This window comes from Cyprinodon variegatus, unplaced genomic scaffold (genome assembly GCF_000732505.1).
Source record: "Cyprinodon variegatus isolate N-32 unplaced genomic scaffold, C_variegatus-1.0 Scaffold367, whole genome shotgun sequence".
Classification (NCBI taxonomy): Eukaryota; Metazoa; Chordata; class Actinopteri; order Cyprinodontiformes; family Cyprinodontidae; genus Cyprinodon; species Cyprinodon variegatus.
In genome coordinates, this window is record NW_015150820.1 from 97046 (window position 1) to 112916 (window position 15871).

The window sequence follows — 15871 nt, forward strand, 5'->3', positions numbered from 1 at the left end:
TCTGTCCCTTTAAAAAGTGTTTCGTCTTGAAGTAAATGCCATTTCAACGCTTGATCCATTGTGGATTTTCATTTCCTAATTACAGGAGTAACTTCATTACAGCGCCCATTACAGAATTTCCAAAAATGTGGGAATAAATTTGAAATAAATCCATATTTATTTGTGGGTAGTTGTAATACTGTACCTGATATATTGCTTTATTATTGTTGAAGGGGGTATTTCTGACTCCTTTTATTCTCAAAATATCAGTCTTTGTCAAGTTAATGTGAATGCATTTGCCACTTCTGCAGCATACAAATAAATCTCGTGTCCAGATACCTATTCCATATTTCAACATCATGCACTATATATCGAAACCTTTAATTCATTGCACATATTTAGTGCCTATTGTTCTTTAGTGGTTATTCAATGCTTGTTATAGTTTTAAAACCATGACTTCATCTCCATTCTAAACAATACTTAGATAAAATGCTTGCAATAATTGTGAATACTCTAACTCTTTCAGTAAAATGTTTTTTCAAAATACCTAATTTCTAATCAAAGCATTAAGAGAGCGGAGATGTCATCCTTGTTATGAGCTTTTGGTGGGTGTTAAGAAAGAAAAATAAACATCTTAAAAAAGAAATCTTTATTGAAGACATTCTTTAATGTCAACAGCTGCATTTGATATTAGAGTGGTATTCAAAGAACAATAAAAAGACACTGGGACAGCACATAAAAAAATAATTTCCAAAACAAACAAACAAAAAGATACACTACCAACTCATCAATTTTATTTTTGAGTTGTAACACCTAAAGACTACTTATTTCCATACTGATGTGTAGTCCTTCTAAATAGTTTTATAATATGGCAGGAATACAGAACTACCACTAGAAAATTCTTAAACTTAGGATATGTAGTGTTAACTTTACAAAAAAGGAGTTTAACACTGTACATCATAAAAACATTAAATATACACATTTGACTTGCGATTCAAGATGGCGAACTGAGTACATTAGGATTACATGGCATAAACAAAAAGATATGTCCCATCTTTACGTGATTTACTCATCATCCTCTTCCTCCTCCTCCTCTTCTTCCTCGTCTGCCTCCTCTTCGTCTTCCTCCTCATCGTCGTTGGCTGCAGCCGCTGGTTCTGAATCCACTCTGCCCTTAGTGCGGTATGAAACAATATCCTGTGGAGAGTATGAGAGAGCATGTTTTTAACTTAAAATTACCTATTTTACCTTGATAGATTCATACTAAATGATATAACGAGGTGATCGGATCTGAACAGAAGTCGCTTTAATCACGTGGTAGCCACTCACCTTGTCATATTTCTCTTTCAGCTTGGCAGCCTTCTTTTCATACGGCTGTTTTTCTTCTGCAGACGAGCCGTTCCACATCTCTCCGAGCTTCTTAGCCGTGTCCCCGATGGAAAGTCCAGGATGTTCCCCCTTTACCTTGGGGCGGAAGTCGGCACAGAACAGAAAGAATGCAGACCTGTGGGGGTAGAAGTGGGGGAATTAAATGTTGTTTGGGGAGATTATCGATTATACTGTGGTACAAAAAAAAAATTAAGTCACATACGGTGGTCTCTTAGGGGCATTTGGGTCCTTGAATCGCTTCTTCTTCTGGCCCTTAGGAGGCACATAGTTTTTCATTTCCCTCTCATAACGTAGCTTGTCCTGTTTAGCCATATCTTCAAACTTTCCCTTTTCCTTTGGTGACATGGTCTTTGAGACAGAATGAGAGAAAAGCAAACATTTATAATGCAGGACACAAAAGCAAACCTGCAAACATTTAGCATGTTTAAAATACTACACCTAAACAGACCTAACCCTAATAAACAGACACTCATAACTCCTGAAAGACCCTAAGACTAAGCATAAGCTTAGAGGGGAAAGCACTTTTGCTGTTGCAGCTTTAAAGCTCTGGAATGACCTGCCTCAGCACATCAGACAGGCCTCTTCTCTGACTGTTTTTAAATCTCTTGTCAAAACCCCCTTTTCTCTTTGGCTTTTAACACCTAGCAAGAGAGTGTTTTTTTTTTTTTTTTTCCCCATCTTTTATTACATTTATCAATTACACAACTTAACTGATTTTATTAAGTGAGTGTTATTTTAACCCATATTTTAGCTGTTCCTTTTTTGTTCTGTTTCATGTTTTATTTGTTCATTTATTTTTTCTTTACAGCACTTTGGTCAGCTGTGGTTGTTTTAAGTGCTTTGAATATAAAATTGGATTGGATAACCAACCATAATTAGACAGAAATACACATCACCAGCCCTCATTAGTGGTCAGCTAGTTGGATCTAAAAATTGTATCAATTATTTTGTTACTTTTTAAGGTACCAATTCTGTTTATTATTGGAAATCAGTAAAATGTTTTTTGTTTATCTACTAGGAATAAAGAAATGTTTGTTTGATACAGCTTATTTGAAGGAATCTAATAAAAAGGAATTGTAAATCTTGGCAAACATGGCCATTCTACTGTATCTTTTTGGGTGAGCAAATTTGGGCCTAAAAGGGAAATGTAGTCTCCTTTCAATAGTAAAGTTGTTGCTTTGATTTAAACTGTCCAAGATCTATCGCTCTGACTCCTCTGTCTGTAGTTTGTGTTACAGTGTATGAACCTGATTGCGTCAATGAATGCAGCAGGTGACTGTGGTAAACGTAGTACAAAAAAGTGCATCCTGTCAAATAAAAATAATCAAATCTTTAGAAAAGTTTATTTTTTTTAACAACACTTTGATAAATCTGGCAATCAATAATAAATATTTGGTCCACAAACAAATCTCTGGTCAGTAAGACTAATGTTTACCTTCCATCTTTCAGAGCATTTCTTGGAGAACTCTGAAAAGTTAACAGTGGCATCAGGATGCTTCTTTTTATGCTCCTCTCGGCAGGTTTGCACAAAGTAGGCGTATGAGGACATTTTGCCCCGGGGCTTTTTTGGATCCTTCACCATCTTGTCTTACTAGAAGAAAAAAAAAAAAACAAGAGGAAAAATATGCATCCAAGTGGAGTGACACAACAGCAGGAGAGAGAATATGCAAATTTCCCTTTGCTCCACTGTCTGTGTCTTGCTTTGTCAGTCCAGTCTATTGTTTAAACAAGAGGGGCAGGAGGAGGAGGGGGGATGCCTTGGGTGACTGATGATCCACTGCATGAAAGGCCAACATTACGCTTCTTTAAACACTGCTTCTTGTTATTGTAGCTGTAGTTACACAGAGGTCAGATGAAATCAGATGAAAACTGGTTGCCGCAACATTAAATACTGTCCTAACGTCGTTCCTGTGTGCAGGCTTCAGTTAGCAAATGAATACATTAGCAATGGCCTCCTCCTCCTCCTTTGATTGCCCGCTAGCTGTTAGCCATTATGGCTCCGCTCTCGCTTTGTGTCCTTTTGTTTTTAGCATTAGCTTTGAGCTAAGTGCTCCTTTTAAAGCAATAATTAAAAATGCTGATTAAAATAGTTCGAATTAACGGAGTTCTTATGTAAACAAACACGTTGTTTTCAATACAATTACGCTTAACATTTAAGTTAATTATATATTGTCATTTTTTTGTTTTGTTTTAATGTTGTTTTTTTTAATAATCCTGGTGTCGGAGAGATGCTCCGCCCGTCTTATCAAACACAGGGGCTGCCTCAGCACCACTCTGCGCTAGCAGCTATTCCAGCAGCTAACCCATCAGCTAAACCAGCAGCTAACGTTGAAACATAGCAGCACAGCTAGGAATAAACAGCTACAGTTAGCCGGCTAACGCAGTAGGCTAACAGACAAGAGAGCCCTCCTCTCTGTCAGCTGCTTACACATAAGGTGACGCTGCTTACTCAGAAAACGTAGCTTATAAAAACAGTTATGTATTCCGTGAGTAGCAGCTAATGCCAGTTTAGGGCGTCTACATAATGAAACGAGCATCATTAAGCAGCTTGTTGGGTTAGCAACCAATCTATTCTCAGAGTCAAACATACAGAGTAGAGATGCGATGATAAGCTGAGCGTTCACTCATATGTGCTACATAGCGTTACATTGAGGATGCTTACCGATCGGTTGTGCCTCTCAAACAATGGGACGAGAAGCACAGGGAGCGCGCGATCTTTTCCCTCCGAGAATTCCTCTGTTTATCCGGTGTATTCAGCTCCGGCTGTCGGACATTGGCTGCCGCCAACTTCTTAGGTGTCTTATTGGACACTCGCTGCTCTAGTCCCGTTTGATGTGCGGTTGGTTGCCCAAAACCCGACGGGACGGTGGCGCTAAAATTGAATAGAATAGAATAGAACAGAACAAAAATAGAATAGAATAGAATAGAATAGAATGGAATACAATAAATTAGAATAGAATGGAATAGAATAGAATAGAATAGAATAGAATAGAATAGAATAGAATAGAATAAAATAAAATAGAATACAATAGAATAGAATGGAATACAATAAATTAGAATAGAATGGAATAGAATATAATAAAATAGAATAGAATAGAATAAAAATAGAATAGAATGGAATAGAATAAAAATTAGAAAATTAGAATAGAAAAAAGTCACACAAATGTGGATCTTAGAAAAATGTATAAGAATAGCATAATAGTGAATAGGTAAAAAATAAACAATAAAATACTGTACTGTTAAGTGTTTTAACAATGTAAAACTGTGCACCTGAATAAATAACCAATATACAGCTATGGACATTTTTACAGTAATGGATATTGGAAAATAGCAGCAATATCAGCAGAGATGTGTAAATGGACACCAGGGTATTATTTAACTGACTAAGGTAGAAACTGTAAAATTAGCATGAATGTAAGAACTTAATGTAGATTGTTGGGAACAGTGATTATAGAGTCATACAGCAGCTGGGAGGAAGGATCTGTGATGACTCTCCCTGGTGCATTTAGGCTGCAGCAGTCTGTCACTGAAGGAGTTCTCCAGTTCTGCAACAGCTTCATGCATGTGGTGGGAGACCTTATCCAAGTTTGAATGGCCCTTCAGTGCTTGTAAGTAAGAGGACACATAAAAAAAAAACATAGATACAGTTTGATTTAAAATAATTATTTTATTTGTAACAGTAGAAGGAACAACACAGTACAAAGCTATTGAAATGAGAAAATAAATAAAAACAAAAAGATAAATAACTACTACCGCTAGTAAGGTGACCAGACACCCCGGATTTCCGGGGCAGTCCCCGCTTTGCACCACCTGTCCCTGAAATGTGTCCGATAAATACTGTTTTAGCAAAGCAAACTAAACAGAATGTTAGTTAAACTAATTTGGTGACATTATCTCAAGCTTCAGAGTCTGTAGATCAGAATTATCTCCTGAGTAATCATAATTTAGTTTGACTTAAAAATATAGGCCTACTCTTTTTATCAGAGAAAAAAGGATGTCAGACTATGCTAATAATAAGGAAATAAATAAAAATATACACAACTTGAAGATGGATGGATGGATGGATGGATGGATGGATGGATGGATGGATGGATGGATGGATGGATGGATGGATGGATGGATGGATGGATGGATTGATTCTGACTTCTCTCACAACTGCAGATTTAAGAGTGTTTTGTCAAAAAGGGTGTCGGTAACAATCATTTTGATATCATAATCATTTGTTTCAAAATGTTTGTTTAATTATTCTCAGCAGAAATAGGATTACATTGTTCTTGTCAAAGCTAATTTTCTCTATGCCCATACTACACTCAATACCATGGTTGTGATTGTTCTGAATTGTTAATGCTGGAGCTGCACACAGCAGGCATCCAGTGGTTGAAGCTCCAGACAACTAGTGTTAAAACACATCATGATGGAGTTATACATGCAGGGCTTCCTTCAATTTCAAAGAGACATCTCTATAGACTGTTTAGACACATTTAGACAGGAAAATGCTGTTTCTTTTAAGGGAAAAATATAAAATAAAAAAAGCTATTTTTGAATTATTTATCTTTAATATAACATTGTCAAGTTAAACCTGTATGTAAGCAATCAAACCTATCCTAAATGAGTGACATTCTCAATTAGTAAAGGAAATCTATTTAAAGTGTTTTGTTTTAGGAGTTGAATTATTTCTTTTGGAATCTAACTTAAATGTGAGACAGCGTCCCTTAGCTTTGGTGTGTGTTTTTTTTTAGTTTGAGCATCTTCAAAGTCTATATGATTTTTAGGCATTAAGAAGATCTGCAAGATACTTTGGTGGAACGGAGACTAAAAATAGAATAATGCATTTTCGAATCAATACTAAAACAGCCTTAATATCAGTGTAAGAAAGCAAAAGAAAGTGTAAAGTGATCCAAATGTTTAGTTCTGTTAAGGAGAGCTTGTCCAGAAAATTAGATGGGAAAAAAAAAAGAGAACAATTTTTTTTACAGAACCCCTGATCACTGTATCTGCCTTAAAATTAGCCTGGAAAGTTTATGGAATTTATTTCAACTTTATTAGCAAAATTAATACAGCTTAAACATTTTTAAATTTCTTTGCATAACAACTTAAAGCTACAGTGTGTAATAATTACAGGGATATACAGTCAGAAATGTAATATATTATACATAACTATGTTATTTATCATCATCTACGAGCTCAGCCTCTTAACCTTAATATTTGCGTTGCCTTAGAATTCGTTATTTATAATTACATAGGAGCGGGTCTCGCAGCCATGGAGGCAGACATCTTTGCGCTACGGCAGCGCAGAGCCAACAAACTAGCGATTGCGAGATCGCCAAAAGGTCACAACGATGTAGAAAAAATAACGGGTATATTTATTATCTTAAGTCTACATGAAATCTATACCCTACACAGACTAATGAAATACTATCTGTAAAATTATCTATGTAAACAAACCTCATCACTTGAGAAGGTAGGTGATGCGGACGTCGTGGAAGACATTTTGTCCCGTAACGCTCGCCGTACTGTTGGGGGGGAGAAGCGGTGGGGGGGAGATGTTCATGTTGCTGCAGTCTGCAGTCTGACCGCTAGATGTCGCTAAAAGTTACACACTGTAGCTTTAAACACTATCCCAAGCTTTCAATATCTCAAGGATCATTGTTCATTCCACCATCCAAAAATGGAAAGATTAACCAACACGTGGCTGTACATATAAACAGATAAGCCAGTCGAGACACAAAACTTTAAACATTTATTCACGAATACCTGAGGCTAATGGAAAGTTTGTGCCAAGACTTTAAAGATTAAGTTTTCTGATGTTCCCATCCTAAGTGACTGAACCAGAGCCTTTTGCGTAAAAGAATTGGGAAGAATTTCAGATTAGATGTATAAAGCTATTAGAAATTCACTACAAAAGACTTGCAGGTACCACTGAGGTGAAAGGTATTATTACTATAAAGGTATTAAGAATTGACATAAAGGAGTGAATGAATAAAACAAAAGACTTCGATATTTTTACTAATTTTTCTGATCAATTAATCTGTTTTTTTTTTGTTTTTTGTTTTTTATCGATCAATAATCAGATAGGAAATGGTTCCTTAAAGAAGATTTTTTACTGAATTAAACCAGGTGAAACTAAAACTTTTTCACTTTAGGAGTTCTGGATAGAGCATCCTGATGGAAAAAAACTTTTTTTTTTTTTTTTTTTATCTTAAATGCAAAATATTACATGCATATTTTAATTTAATTGCTCCTCTAAGTGGGTCACTCTGTCAGCTAAAGACATGTTTAGAGTCTATCTTTGAGTCTCTATTCTCCAGTCGATTGTCGATTAATCAGTTACTAAAATAGTTGACAATTCTTTAATAATCGATTAATCACGATTAATTCGATTTATAGTTTCAGCCCTAGTAGAGATAACAGTCATGGTGTCAAGTTCTTAACAATTACTAGGACAAACAATTTTTTATTCTTATACAGAAAAGAAACAAGATGCTGATGGTCTGTAAAGTAGAAATAAGAAATAATGACACCTAGTGTTTAAAGACAGCCCCCTCCCCTTCCTATTTGAATTCATACCTTGTATCCTAGCAGTAGTGTCTTTTGTTGAGGTTTTCAGCTGAAGAGCTTTTGCTGATGTGAGATCAATGTGTGAAGCACATGTGAGCAGGATTACATGTAGATTAACTATGGAGATTTAGAAGGAAAAGGAACAGAAGTACAGGTTGTGTGGAGGTTTAAAGAGGACCCAAATGCAGAGACGGAAACTGAAGTGGTTTCTTGCAGAATTAATATTTCAAAGAGTGGCAACTGAGGCAAAAATCCAGAAAAATAACAAAACACAGAAAACCAGGAGGCATCAGGGAAAACATACATGAGGAGCTAAGAAAGGATGAGGAACCAGCAAACAGTAACAGAAGAGGAGGGGTATATGTGTCAAAGAGAGCAAAGACTGTGGTAAGGAACTGATGGGAGCAGGTGCGGACAGAAGAATCAAGAAGGGGAAGGAGACTGATACAAAAAGGCAACAGAGGGTAAACAAGAAAAACATAAGAACTCAAATACAACCAGAAAACAACACAAAATGGAAATGAAACATATGAAAACTCAAAAAAGAAACTTAAACAGAACCAAAAAGTGCAAAACTGGGAGACAGTCAAACTCTGATTATCTATTTATTCACAACTTTTTACTTTTTGAAAGGTCTCTATATAAAATATGTACACTTTTCATGTGTTTGCATTCGATAAGAGGATATTTTTTATAATTTCTACCTTTGGCTGTGTGCCAACGTAACTAGACTTTTATTCTGTTTTTTTTTTTCCTTCTCTGAAATAACAGCCTATTTTCTGATTTTCTACCATGTGTGTTTATTTAACGTGATTGGCATAGCTGTAAGAAAGCTTCATGAATGCATATAGAAAGAAAAATAAATCCCACTTTAAGCTCTTTAATGTATTCTGAGGTTTCAACTACAGCATGATGGTTACAATGTCCCCCTCAGTATGTGCAGATGCCATGGTTTGACTTTTGTGGTTTCAGTTGTCACTTTTGGTTTCTTAGTTACCATCTAACACCTGCTTTGTTTAGGTGTAATGCTAGAGCCAGTGTCAGGTAGACAAATGTCGAATATCCCTGTCTAGTGTTTGGTGGATGGACTGAGACATTTTTCATCTTCAGTTTTTTGCTCAAAATGACCCTTAAGTTTTAAGGATCATACTTAATTTTAGGAACCGCACTGGAGAAAAAAGTGTACATTTTTTAAGATTTAAGGAAGATCAGAGAGCAAACCAGGTATTCTTTATTCTCATAATGTTTTAAATCATATGTAAGATTTTCTTTGTGTTTCTGATTAGAATTTGATTTCATCAGAAGATAAACCAAAAAAAAAATTCAGGCCTTATTCTGCTTCTCATAAATTCTTAGGAAATTTTTACTGTTGTCATGGATCCTAAAACAGTAAACAACACTCTAGGAAGTTTAGTGTCCAGAAAATTGTTATGGAAGTTTCTTGAAAAAATATTTTGTTGTATATCCATGAACCTAAGATGCATTTTAATGAGATGTTAAAGAACCAGAGGCTCTCTGATTAAATCTCTCCTTGTTCAAGCTGTTTGATTGGGTGGACAGCCATGTCTTGGTTGGTTTATTATCGTGCCTCACTCCTACTATTCCCTATTAAAAGATAAAACAGGCTTTATGTATACAATTTATTTATTTTTTGTAGCCTAGCCTTTCAAGACCTGTGGAATGTTCAAGATTTGCCACTGTGCTGTATAACCCATTGTTTAGTTCCAGTTACCCTGGTGCATACGTATGATACATTTTTAGAGTTGTTTTCTTTCTGCAAAAGCCCACTACATGTTTTACAGTGGGGCCAAAAAGTATTTAGTCTGCCTCTGATTGTGCAAGTTCTTCCACTTCGAATAATGAGAGAGGTCTGTAATTTTCATCATAGGTACACTTCAACTATAGAAAAATAAATCCAGGGAAGCACATTGTAGGATTTCTAAAGAGTACATTTGTAAATTATGGTGGAAAATAAGTATTTGGTCACCCACAAACCAGCAAGATTTCTGGCTCTCACAGACCTGTAACTTCCACTTTAAGAAGCTATTCTGTCCTCCGCCTATTACCTGTATAATTGGCACCTCTTTGAACATGTTATCTGTACAATAGACACCTGTCCGCAGCCTCAAACAGGCACACTCCAAACTCAACCACGGCCAAGACCAAAGAGCTGTCAAAGGACATCAGAAAGAACAATGCAGACCTGCACCTGGCTTGGAAGAGTGAATCTACAATAGGCAAGCAGCTTGTGGGAGCAATTGTAAGAAAATGGAAGACATACAAGACCACTGATAATCTCCCTCGATCTCGGGTTCCATGCAAGATCTCATCCCGTTGGGGTCAAAATGATAATGAAATGGTGAGCAAAAATCCCAGAACTACATGGAAGGACCTGATGAATGACCTACAGAGAGCTGGGGACAAAGTAACAAAGGCTACCATAAGTAAACACACACTGTGCCGAGAGGGACTCAAATCTTGCTGTGCTAGACATGTCCCCCTGCTCAAGCCAGTAAATGTCGAGGCCTGCCTGAAGTTTGCCAGAGGGCATATGGATGATCCAGAAGAGGATTGGGAGAATATCATGTGGTCAGATGAAACCAAAATAAAACGTTTTTGTAAAAACGCAACTTGTCGTGTTTGGAGGAAGAAGAATGCAGAGTTGCAACCCAAGAATACCATACCTACTGTGAAGCATTGGGGGAGAAACATCAGGCCATGTATCGTTAGATGTTAAGCCAAAACCTCCTTCCATCAGTGGGTGCCTTGAAGATGAAACGTGGCTGGATCTTCCAGCATGACAATGATCCCAAACACACAGCATGGGCAATGAAGGAGTGGCTCCGTAAAAATAATTTCAAGGTCCTGGAGTGGCCTAGGCAGTCACAAGACCTCAACCCCGTAGAAAATTTATGGAGGGAGTCGAAAGTCTGTGTTGCCCAGCGACAGCCCCAAAACGTTGCTGCTCTAGAGGAGATCTGCATGGAGAAATGGGCCAAAATACAGTGTATGCAAACCTGGTGAAGACCTCTGTCATTGCCAACAAAGGTTATGTTACAAAGTATTGAGTTGAACTTTAGTTATTAAACAATTACTTACTTTCATCATAATTTACAAATAAATTATTTAAAAATCCTACAATGTGATTTCCTGGATTTTTTTCTCTCACTTCATCTCTAATAGTTGAAGTGTACCTATGATGACAATTACAGACCTCTCTTATTATTCTGAGTAGGACAACTTGCACAATCAGTGGCTTACTAAATACTTTTTGTGCCCCCGTAGATATTTATTAATTTTGTACAAAAACAAAAACAAAAAAAAAACAGAGAAAGTAAATATAGTGTCCTTTTCAGTTAATTTCAAATGAAGTATTTTCTGTTGAGTACATAAAACCCTGTGTTAACACAAGCCTTTCTTTGTCTTGCATGACAAAATGTTTTAAAGGTTTTAGGGGCATGAATAGTTCTGCTCTATTTCATTAATGAAAGACTCAATGTCCTCAAGAAAGGTCGAAAATCACACAGGCTTCTGGCATGAATTTCTTTCATTTTCTGTAAAGAAGAGTTAATACATAGGAAGATACAAACGTTAATCTGATCATGATGTGAAATCCTGCAGAATCCACTCTAAACTGGGAGCTATGGAGGACAGGATGAGGAAAACACCTGCAGGTCATCTGGAGAAAGCAAAGGATATTTCAGCTCCACGTTTATCCGATTTTGGAGAGGACAATAAGAGGCTTGAACGGGAAGGCCGAGCCCAGCTGGAACACAACGACAGTCTCTTTGTTTCACACGAAGGAGAAGCTCACAGCTTTGAGGTGCAGTTTCCAATTGATCAAAAGAATATCAGTATCTCTTTCCTAGAACTGTTTTACTATTTAAGTATTACCAGTATTGCTTCAATTTAGTCCTCATATGAACCCTCTTTTGCAGAAATGCAACTTTTAACCAGAAGATGTCACCGTTATATTGCAGTGCTTCTATTCGCCTGCTTAGCCTCATTTTCCCAGAAAAATACAATAATAATGCTTTGCTAATTTACATAAATAAAGTTCATGATCAGTTTAAACACAGCCTGACAGTACATCGGGCGGGGAAATCTTCCCAAAGTTCCAAAGCATTTCCAGCTGCAGCTGAGCCAGCTATATAAAAATGTTTCCCAGAAAATTTAAATTTGAGGTTTAAACTGACAAGAATGATAAAATTATGCAGAAGAGTGGGTTGCCAATTCACTGTCTCAAGTTTCCAGGTTTCCTTTGCAAATTTCAGTCACACTCTCTTGCTTAATGTAGCAAGCAATGTGCCATAACAGATTAAGAGGAGCAGGCTCAGGAGTTCAAAGTTATGCATCTCTTATGAAGGGATTTGAGAAGCAGTCGAGGTTATGCGAATGCTCTTACCATTTCCATCACTCTGACTGATTAAACAGTTATCTTACAAATTCAGGGAATACCGTGGGGAAACTTCAGTTCTAGTTGCATCCCTGAGGAATTAAGTTGTTTATCCATGTTATTTATTAATGGTAGATCAAACGGCTTCCAGGATGAAGGACCAGTTGCTAGGAAACTGCTGAAAAACTTAGAAGAGTTGTTAACTCAAAGAGCGTGGCCTGCTTTTGGCTGAGGGCTCTGATGCAGTTGTCAGGGTCGTTGGTATGCAAAGGTGAAGCCCTCATCATATTTCCTGATTTTCATTATAAAAAAGCAGTAATTTATTCCTTCTGTAGCACTCCAACTTTACGAACTGCCTGCTGAGTGAATTTGTGCGAACCTAAAATAGATATTCATCCAAGTGCCTTAGGTGCTTCATGAAGTTATCTGTTCAAATGCGAGGAATTCATGTCTCTGTTTCTCTTGTCATTTTAAGATCAATGAAAGGATTTCACTACATAATCTCCATCAACTGAAATTAGCATTTGAGGTACTATTGAGATTTTACCTTTAAATTTTTATCAGCAGTTATTGTGAAAATGTTCTATTAATTCTGTTTTTTTACATTAAGGAATGTGATGTGAGGGGGAGAGGATACGCTGATGTGGAGAATTTTGTACGCATAATGAAAAAGCATTTGGACAAACCAATCGTGGTAAGACGATAACTATGTTTTATTATTATTTAGGCATAATTTCCCATCTAAAACTTTGGCTTAGGTTATGAAATAATATTACAGTCTCACAGAACACTGTTAAATTGATCATCTGAAGAAGTAAAGGATTTTAGAACAGTATTTATATTAAGGCTTGGGCATTAGTCAGTAAAAGCAGAAAGATGCTCAGAAATAAACCTAAAGGAAATGCAGTGATCAACAGAAGGAAACCCTTACTGAAAGTAACCCCACATTATTGACATTTTCCACAGGCCATGTAGGGAACGCAGCCAATAGCTGAAGAATGTGCTCTGTTCAGACAAGCTCAAACCTGGCTCTCATTCAAAATCCTTTGTGGCAGAAAACTAGAACTGATGGCAAGGTATATTTAGCTAAATGCTGTTAGTGGTGGCAAAAGACTTGAGGTTGGTTTGAATGTTTCAGCAGCAGAATAACCCTAAACACACAGCCAGATACAGTATACTATGGATTGCTAAATACTGGAATGGCACAAATTTTGTTTTATTCTTAAAGCTGGGGATTGCTTTCTATATAATCTCCATTTAATTGACTATGTTTGAGCTATTTTAACCCGTTAACCGCTTGGTGAATCACATGGTTGACCATCTGTTAATCAAAAATAGAGGTTGGCAAGGCAGTAAAAATGTTAAAGAGGAAAAATAATGTCCAGGATTCAAAATCTGGTGAAGACATTGACCCTAAAAAGCTGGCTGTTTTAATTGCAGAGAAAGATATTTCTATTGTTGAGCATATTACAAATGCAAATCTATCCTGATTTTTAGTTATAAATGAAAATAGGAATTTAGTTTGTGTTTGTACATAAGATAAAAACCCTGTAATGTTTTGCAGTTTGCGGTTGCATCAAAGTTTATTTCTGTCATTTTTCCATTTCACAGAACAATGAGCAGATTCATAGTTTGTTTAAAAAAGTTGATTACTCAGATCAAGGAAGGATTTCATGGGTGAGTTATATTCAACTTCTATTTGTGTAATGGAGCACACTTGAAAAGAAAAGGAATTTGTAGAAGTCTTAGAAACAATATTGAATGCAGGATTAATTAATGAAGGTGTAACAAGAATGCACATCAGTATAGAGCCTTAGGATGTGGCTGCCTTTACACTGCCAATTGAATCAATATAAGCAACTGCCTTGAAAGCTTTTAGTGGTGGCATGAACATGTCATGTGCTTTAAATGATTTCCATTTTTTCTCTTATTTGTGATCAATGGAGATTAGTGCTTTTCTGTATGCAATGTAACTAAATCCCCACATTTTGAAAGTACAAAGAGGGATGTGATGTGTTATTATTCAGATGGAGTTCTCCACCTATCTGCTGGAGCAGTATAAGGCAAAGGAGGAAACTTTGAGACGCAGCAAGCAGGTGACCTTTAATTTGCCAGCCACCATGAGCGATGGTGTTAACAGCGTTCCTATAGTCAACATCCACTCCACCCACGAAGGGACCGTGTTAACAGTGAGAGAGGACGGGTTCGTCTGTCAGTGGAGTCCCGAACTGAAACCTCAGAGGATGAAGCACATGTTTGTATGTACTCATTTTGAGAAATGTTTTTGGAATGTTTATACATTCATTTATTGTTTTTTCCCCCCATATTTTCCTTAAACAACTAAAGAAAAAATAAAATGCAACTAAAAATCCATAAAAAATAAAAAGTTAATTAAGTTAAGTTACATATCAATTAAAAACACTAATGTATTCAAGTTTTTATTTCAGTAAATTTTGACCTCAGACCTTAAAAAACACAATGTTTAATACCTGCTTTAATTTTGTTACCTTTTTAAAGTTACTCTTAGTCTAAAGAATTTAGCCTCATCAGTGGGCTGGAGCTAATTACCGTAATACAATTTCACTATATATGTAAAATACTGTGGTTTGGTCATTTGAACCTTTACTCTGTACAGTATCTCATCCCAGAAGAGTTAACTGAAAATCAGTAGAAAAGTTTTTGATATGTTTTGTTGGCATCTTTTTTTAGTCTTTCCAAAGTTTAGGTGCTGTTTTTTTTGTTTGTTATTTTATGTAGCCAAAACATTGATTTTGATTTTAGTTTGTTGCTTTCCCATGGTTTTCCTATGTCTACTGTATAAACCATTGGCTAATTCATGTACATTTAAGCCTTTTTGACAGATTCCTAATAAAATATAATTAGTTTTTTATCCTTTCCCTGAGCAAGTTAATAAATCTAGTTATGGAGAAAAGTACAGGTATTGTAAATACATCATGACAAACAACCAAAATTAATTGATCCTTATATTCACATAAAGAAATTTGTCAATTTTTCTAGAACGAGGGACTTCTCAATACAATGTCAAAGTGGGTAACTGATTTCGCTCTAATGTCAGAGTACAGCAAGCTGATGACTGGAACAGGGTGAGGACTTCATGATTACTTCAATGAATGCTTTTATTAACAAGAAGTTGGGCTTACATTTATTGTTCCTAAATCCTTTTTTTTTATTTTTAGGGATGGTGAGATTCAGTTTTATGAACTTTCCACATTAGAACCTTATTGTCAAATCAGTGGCTTGGAAACAATACCTTTGACTTTAGACTATGGGTGAGCTGGAGAAGAAACGCTTTGACATGTTTCTGCAGTAATCTACCTAATATATTTCATCATAATTTTTTGTCTTTAATGCAGTCAAGCTGGGACAGATAAATGCTGTTTTGTATATGGAGACATGGAGGTCAGTTTGTTTTCAAAACCTAATTAAATCACATGCTTATCTAAACCAAACATAAAGATATAATAAAGTGAAACTTCTAAGGCATGGGTCTTCAACGTTTTCCAGGCCAAGGACCCCCAAACTGATGGC

The 15871-nt window shown here is 36.3% G+C and overlaps 2 protein-coding genes across 2 annotated transcripts in view; one reads left to right on the top strand and one right to left on the bottom strand.

Annotated features, from left to right (window-relative positions):
- Nucleotides 1–639: 639 nt before the first annotated feature.
- Nucleotides 640–4243, bottom strand: LOC107092109 (high mobility group protein B1-like). Its single transcript, XM_015386406.1, has 5 exons — nucleotides 4031–4243; nucleotides 2804–2959; nucleotides 1571–1716; nucleotides 1309–1483; nucleotides 640–1176 (listed from the first exon to the last, which is right to left on the bottom strand). Exons 2-5 carry the CDS (start codon nucleotides 2948–2950, stop codon nucleotides 1045–1047), a joined length of 600 nt encoding a protein of 199 aa, XP_015241892.1. The 5' UTR covers nucleotides 2951–2959; nucleotides 4031–4243; the 3' UTR covers nucleotides 640–1044.
- A 4774-nt stretch (nucleotides 4244–9017) lies between these two features.
- The window catches only part of LOC107092090 (WD repeat-containing protein 49-like), a 27951-nt gene continuing 21097 nt past the window's right edge, over nucleotides 9018–15871 (top strand). The window contains exons 1-9 of the mRNA XM_015386378.1: nucleotides 9018–9150; nucleotides 11548–11749; nucleotides 12798–12851; nucleotides 12933–13016; nucleotides 13934–13999; nucleotides 14350–14580; nucleotides 15341–15426; nucleotides 15520–15612; nucleotides 15697–15742. Of these exons, the coding sequence (XP_015241864.1) occupies nucleotides 11570–11749; nucleotides 12798–12851; nucleotides 12933–13016; nucleotides 13934–13999; nucleotides 14350–14580; nucleotides 15341–15426; nucleotides 15520–15612; nucleotides 15697–15742 (840 nt within the window). The 5' untranslated portion in view covers nucleotides 9018–9150; nucleotides 11548–11569. The remainder of the gene's footprint in view (nucleotides 9151–11547; nucleotides 11750–12797; nucleotides 12852–12932; nucleotides 13017–13933; nucleotides 14000–14349; nucleotides 14581–15340; nucleotides 15427–15519; nucleotides 15613–15696; nucleotides 15743–15871) is intronic.

What these genes read in the sequence shown, in the direction of transcription:
- LOC107092109 (XM_015386406.1), bottom strand. Translation starts at nt 2,950, where the DNA reads ATGGTGAAGGATCCAAAAAAGCCCCGGGGCAAAATGTCCTCATACGCC. An exon ending in AATGCTCTGAAAGATGGAAG is followed by an intron (nt 1,717 to 2,803) that starts GTAAACATTAGT and finishes TCTGTCTCAAAG; the next exon opens with ACCATGTCACCAAAGGAAAA. An exon ending in TGAAAGAGAAATATGACAAG is followed by an intron (nt 1,177 to 1,308) that starts GTGAGTGGCTAC and finishes TACTCTCCACAG; the next exon opens with GATATTGTTTCATACCGCAC.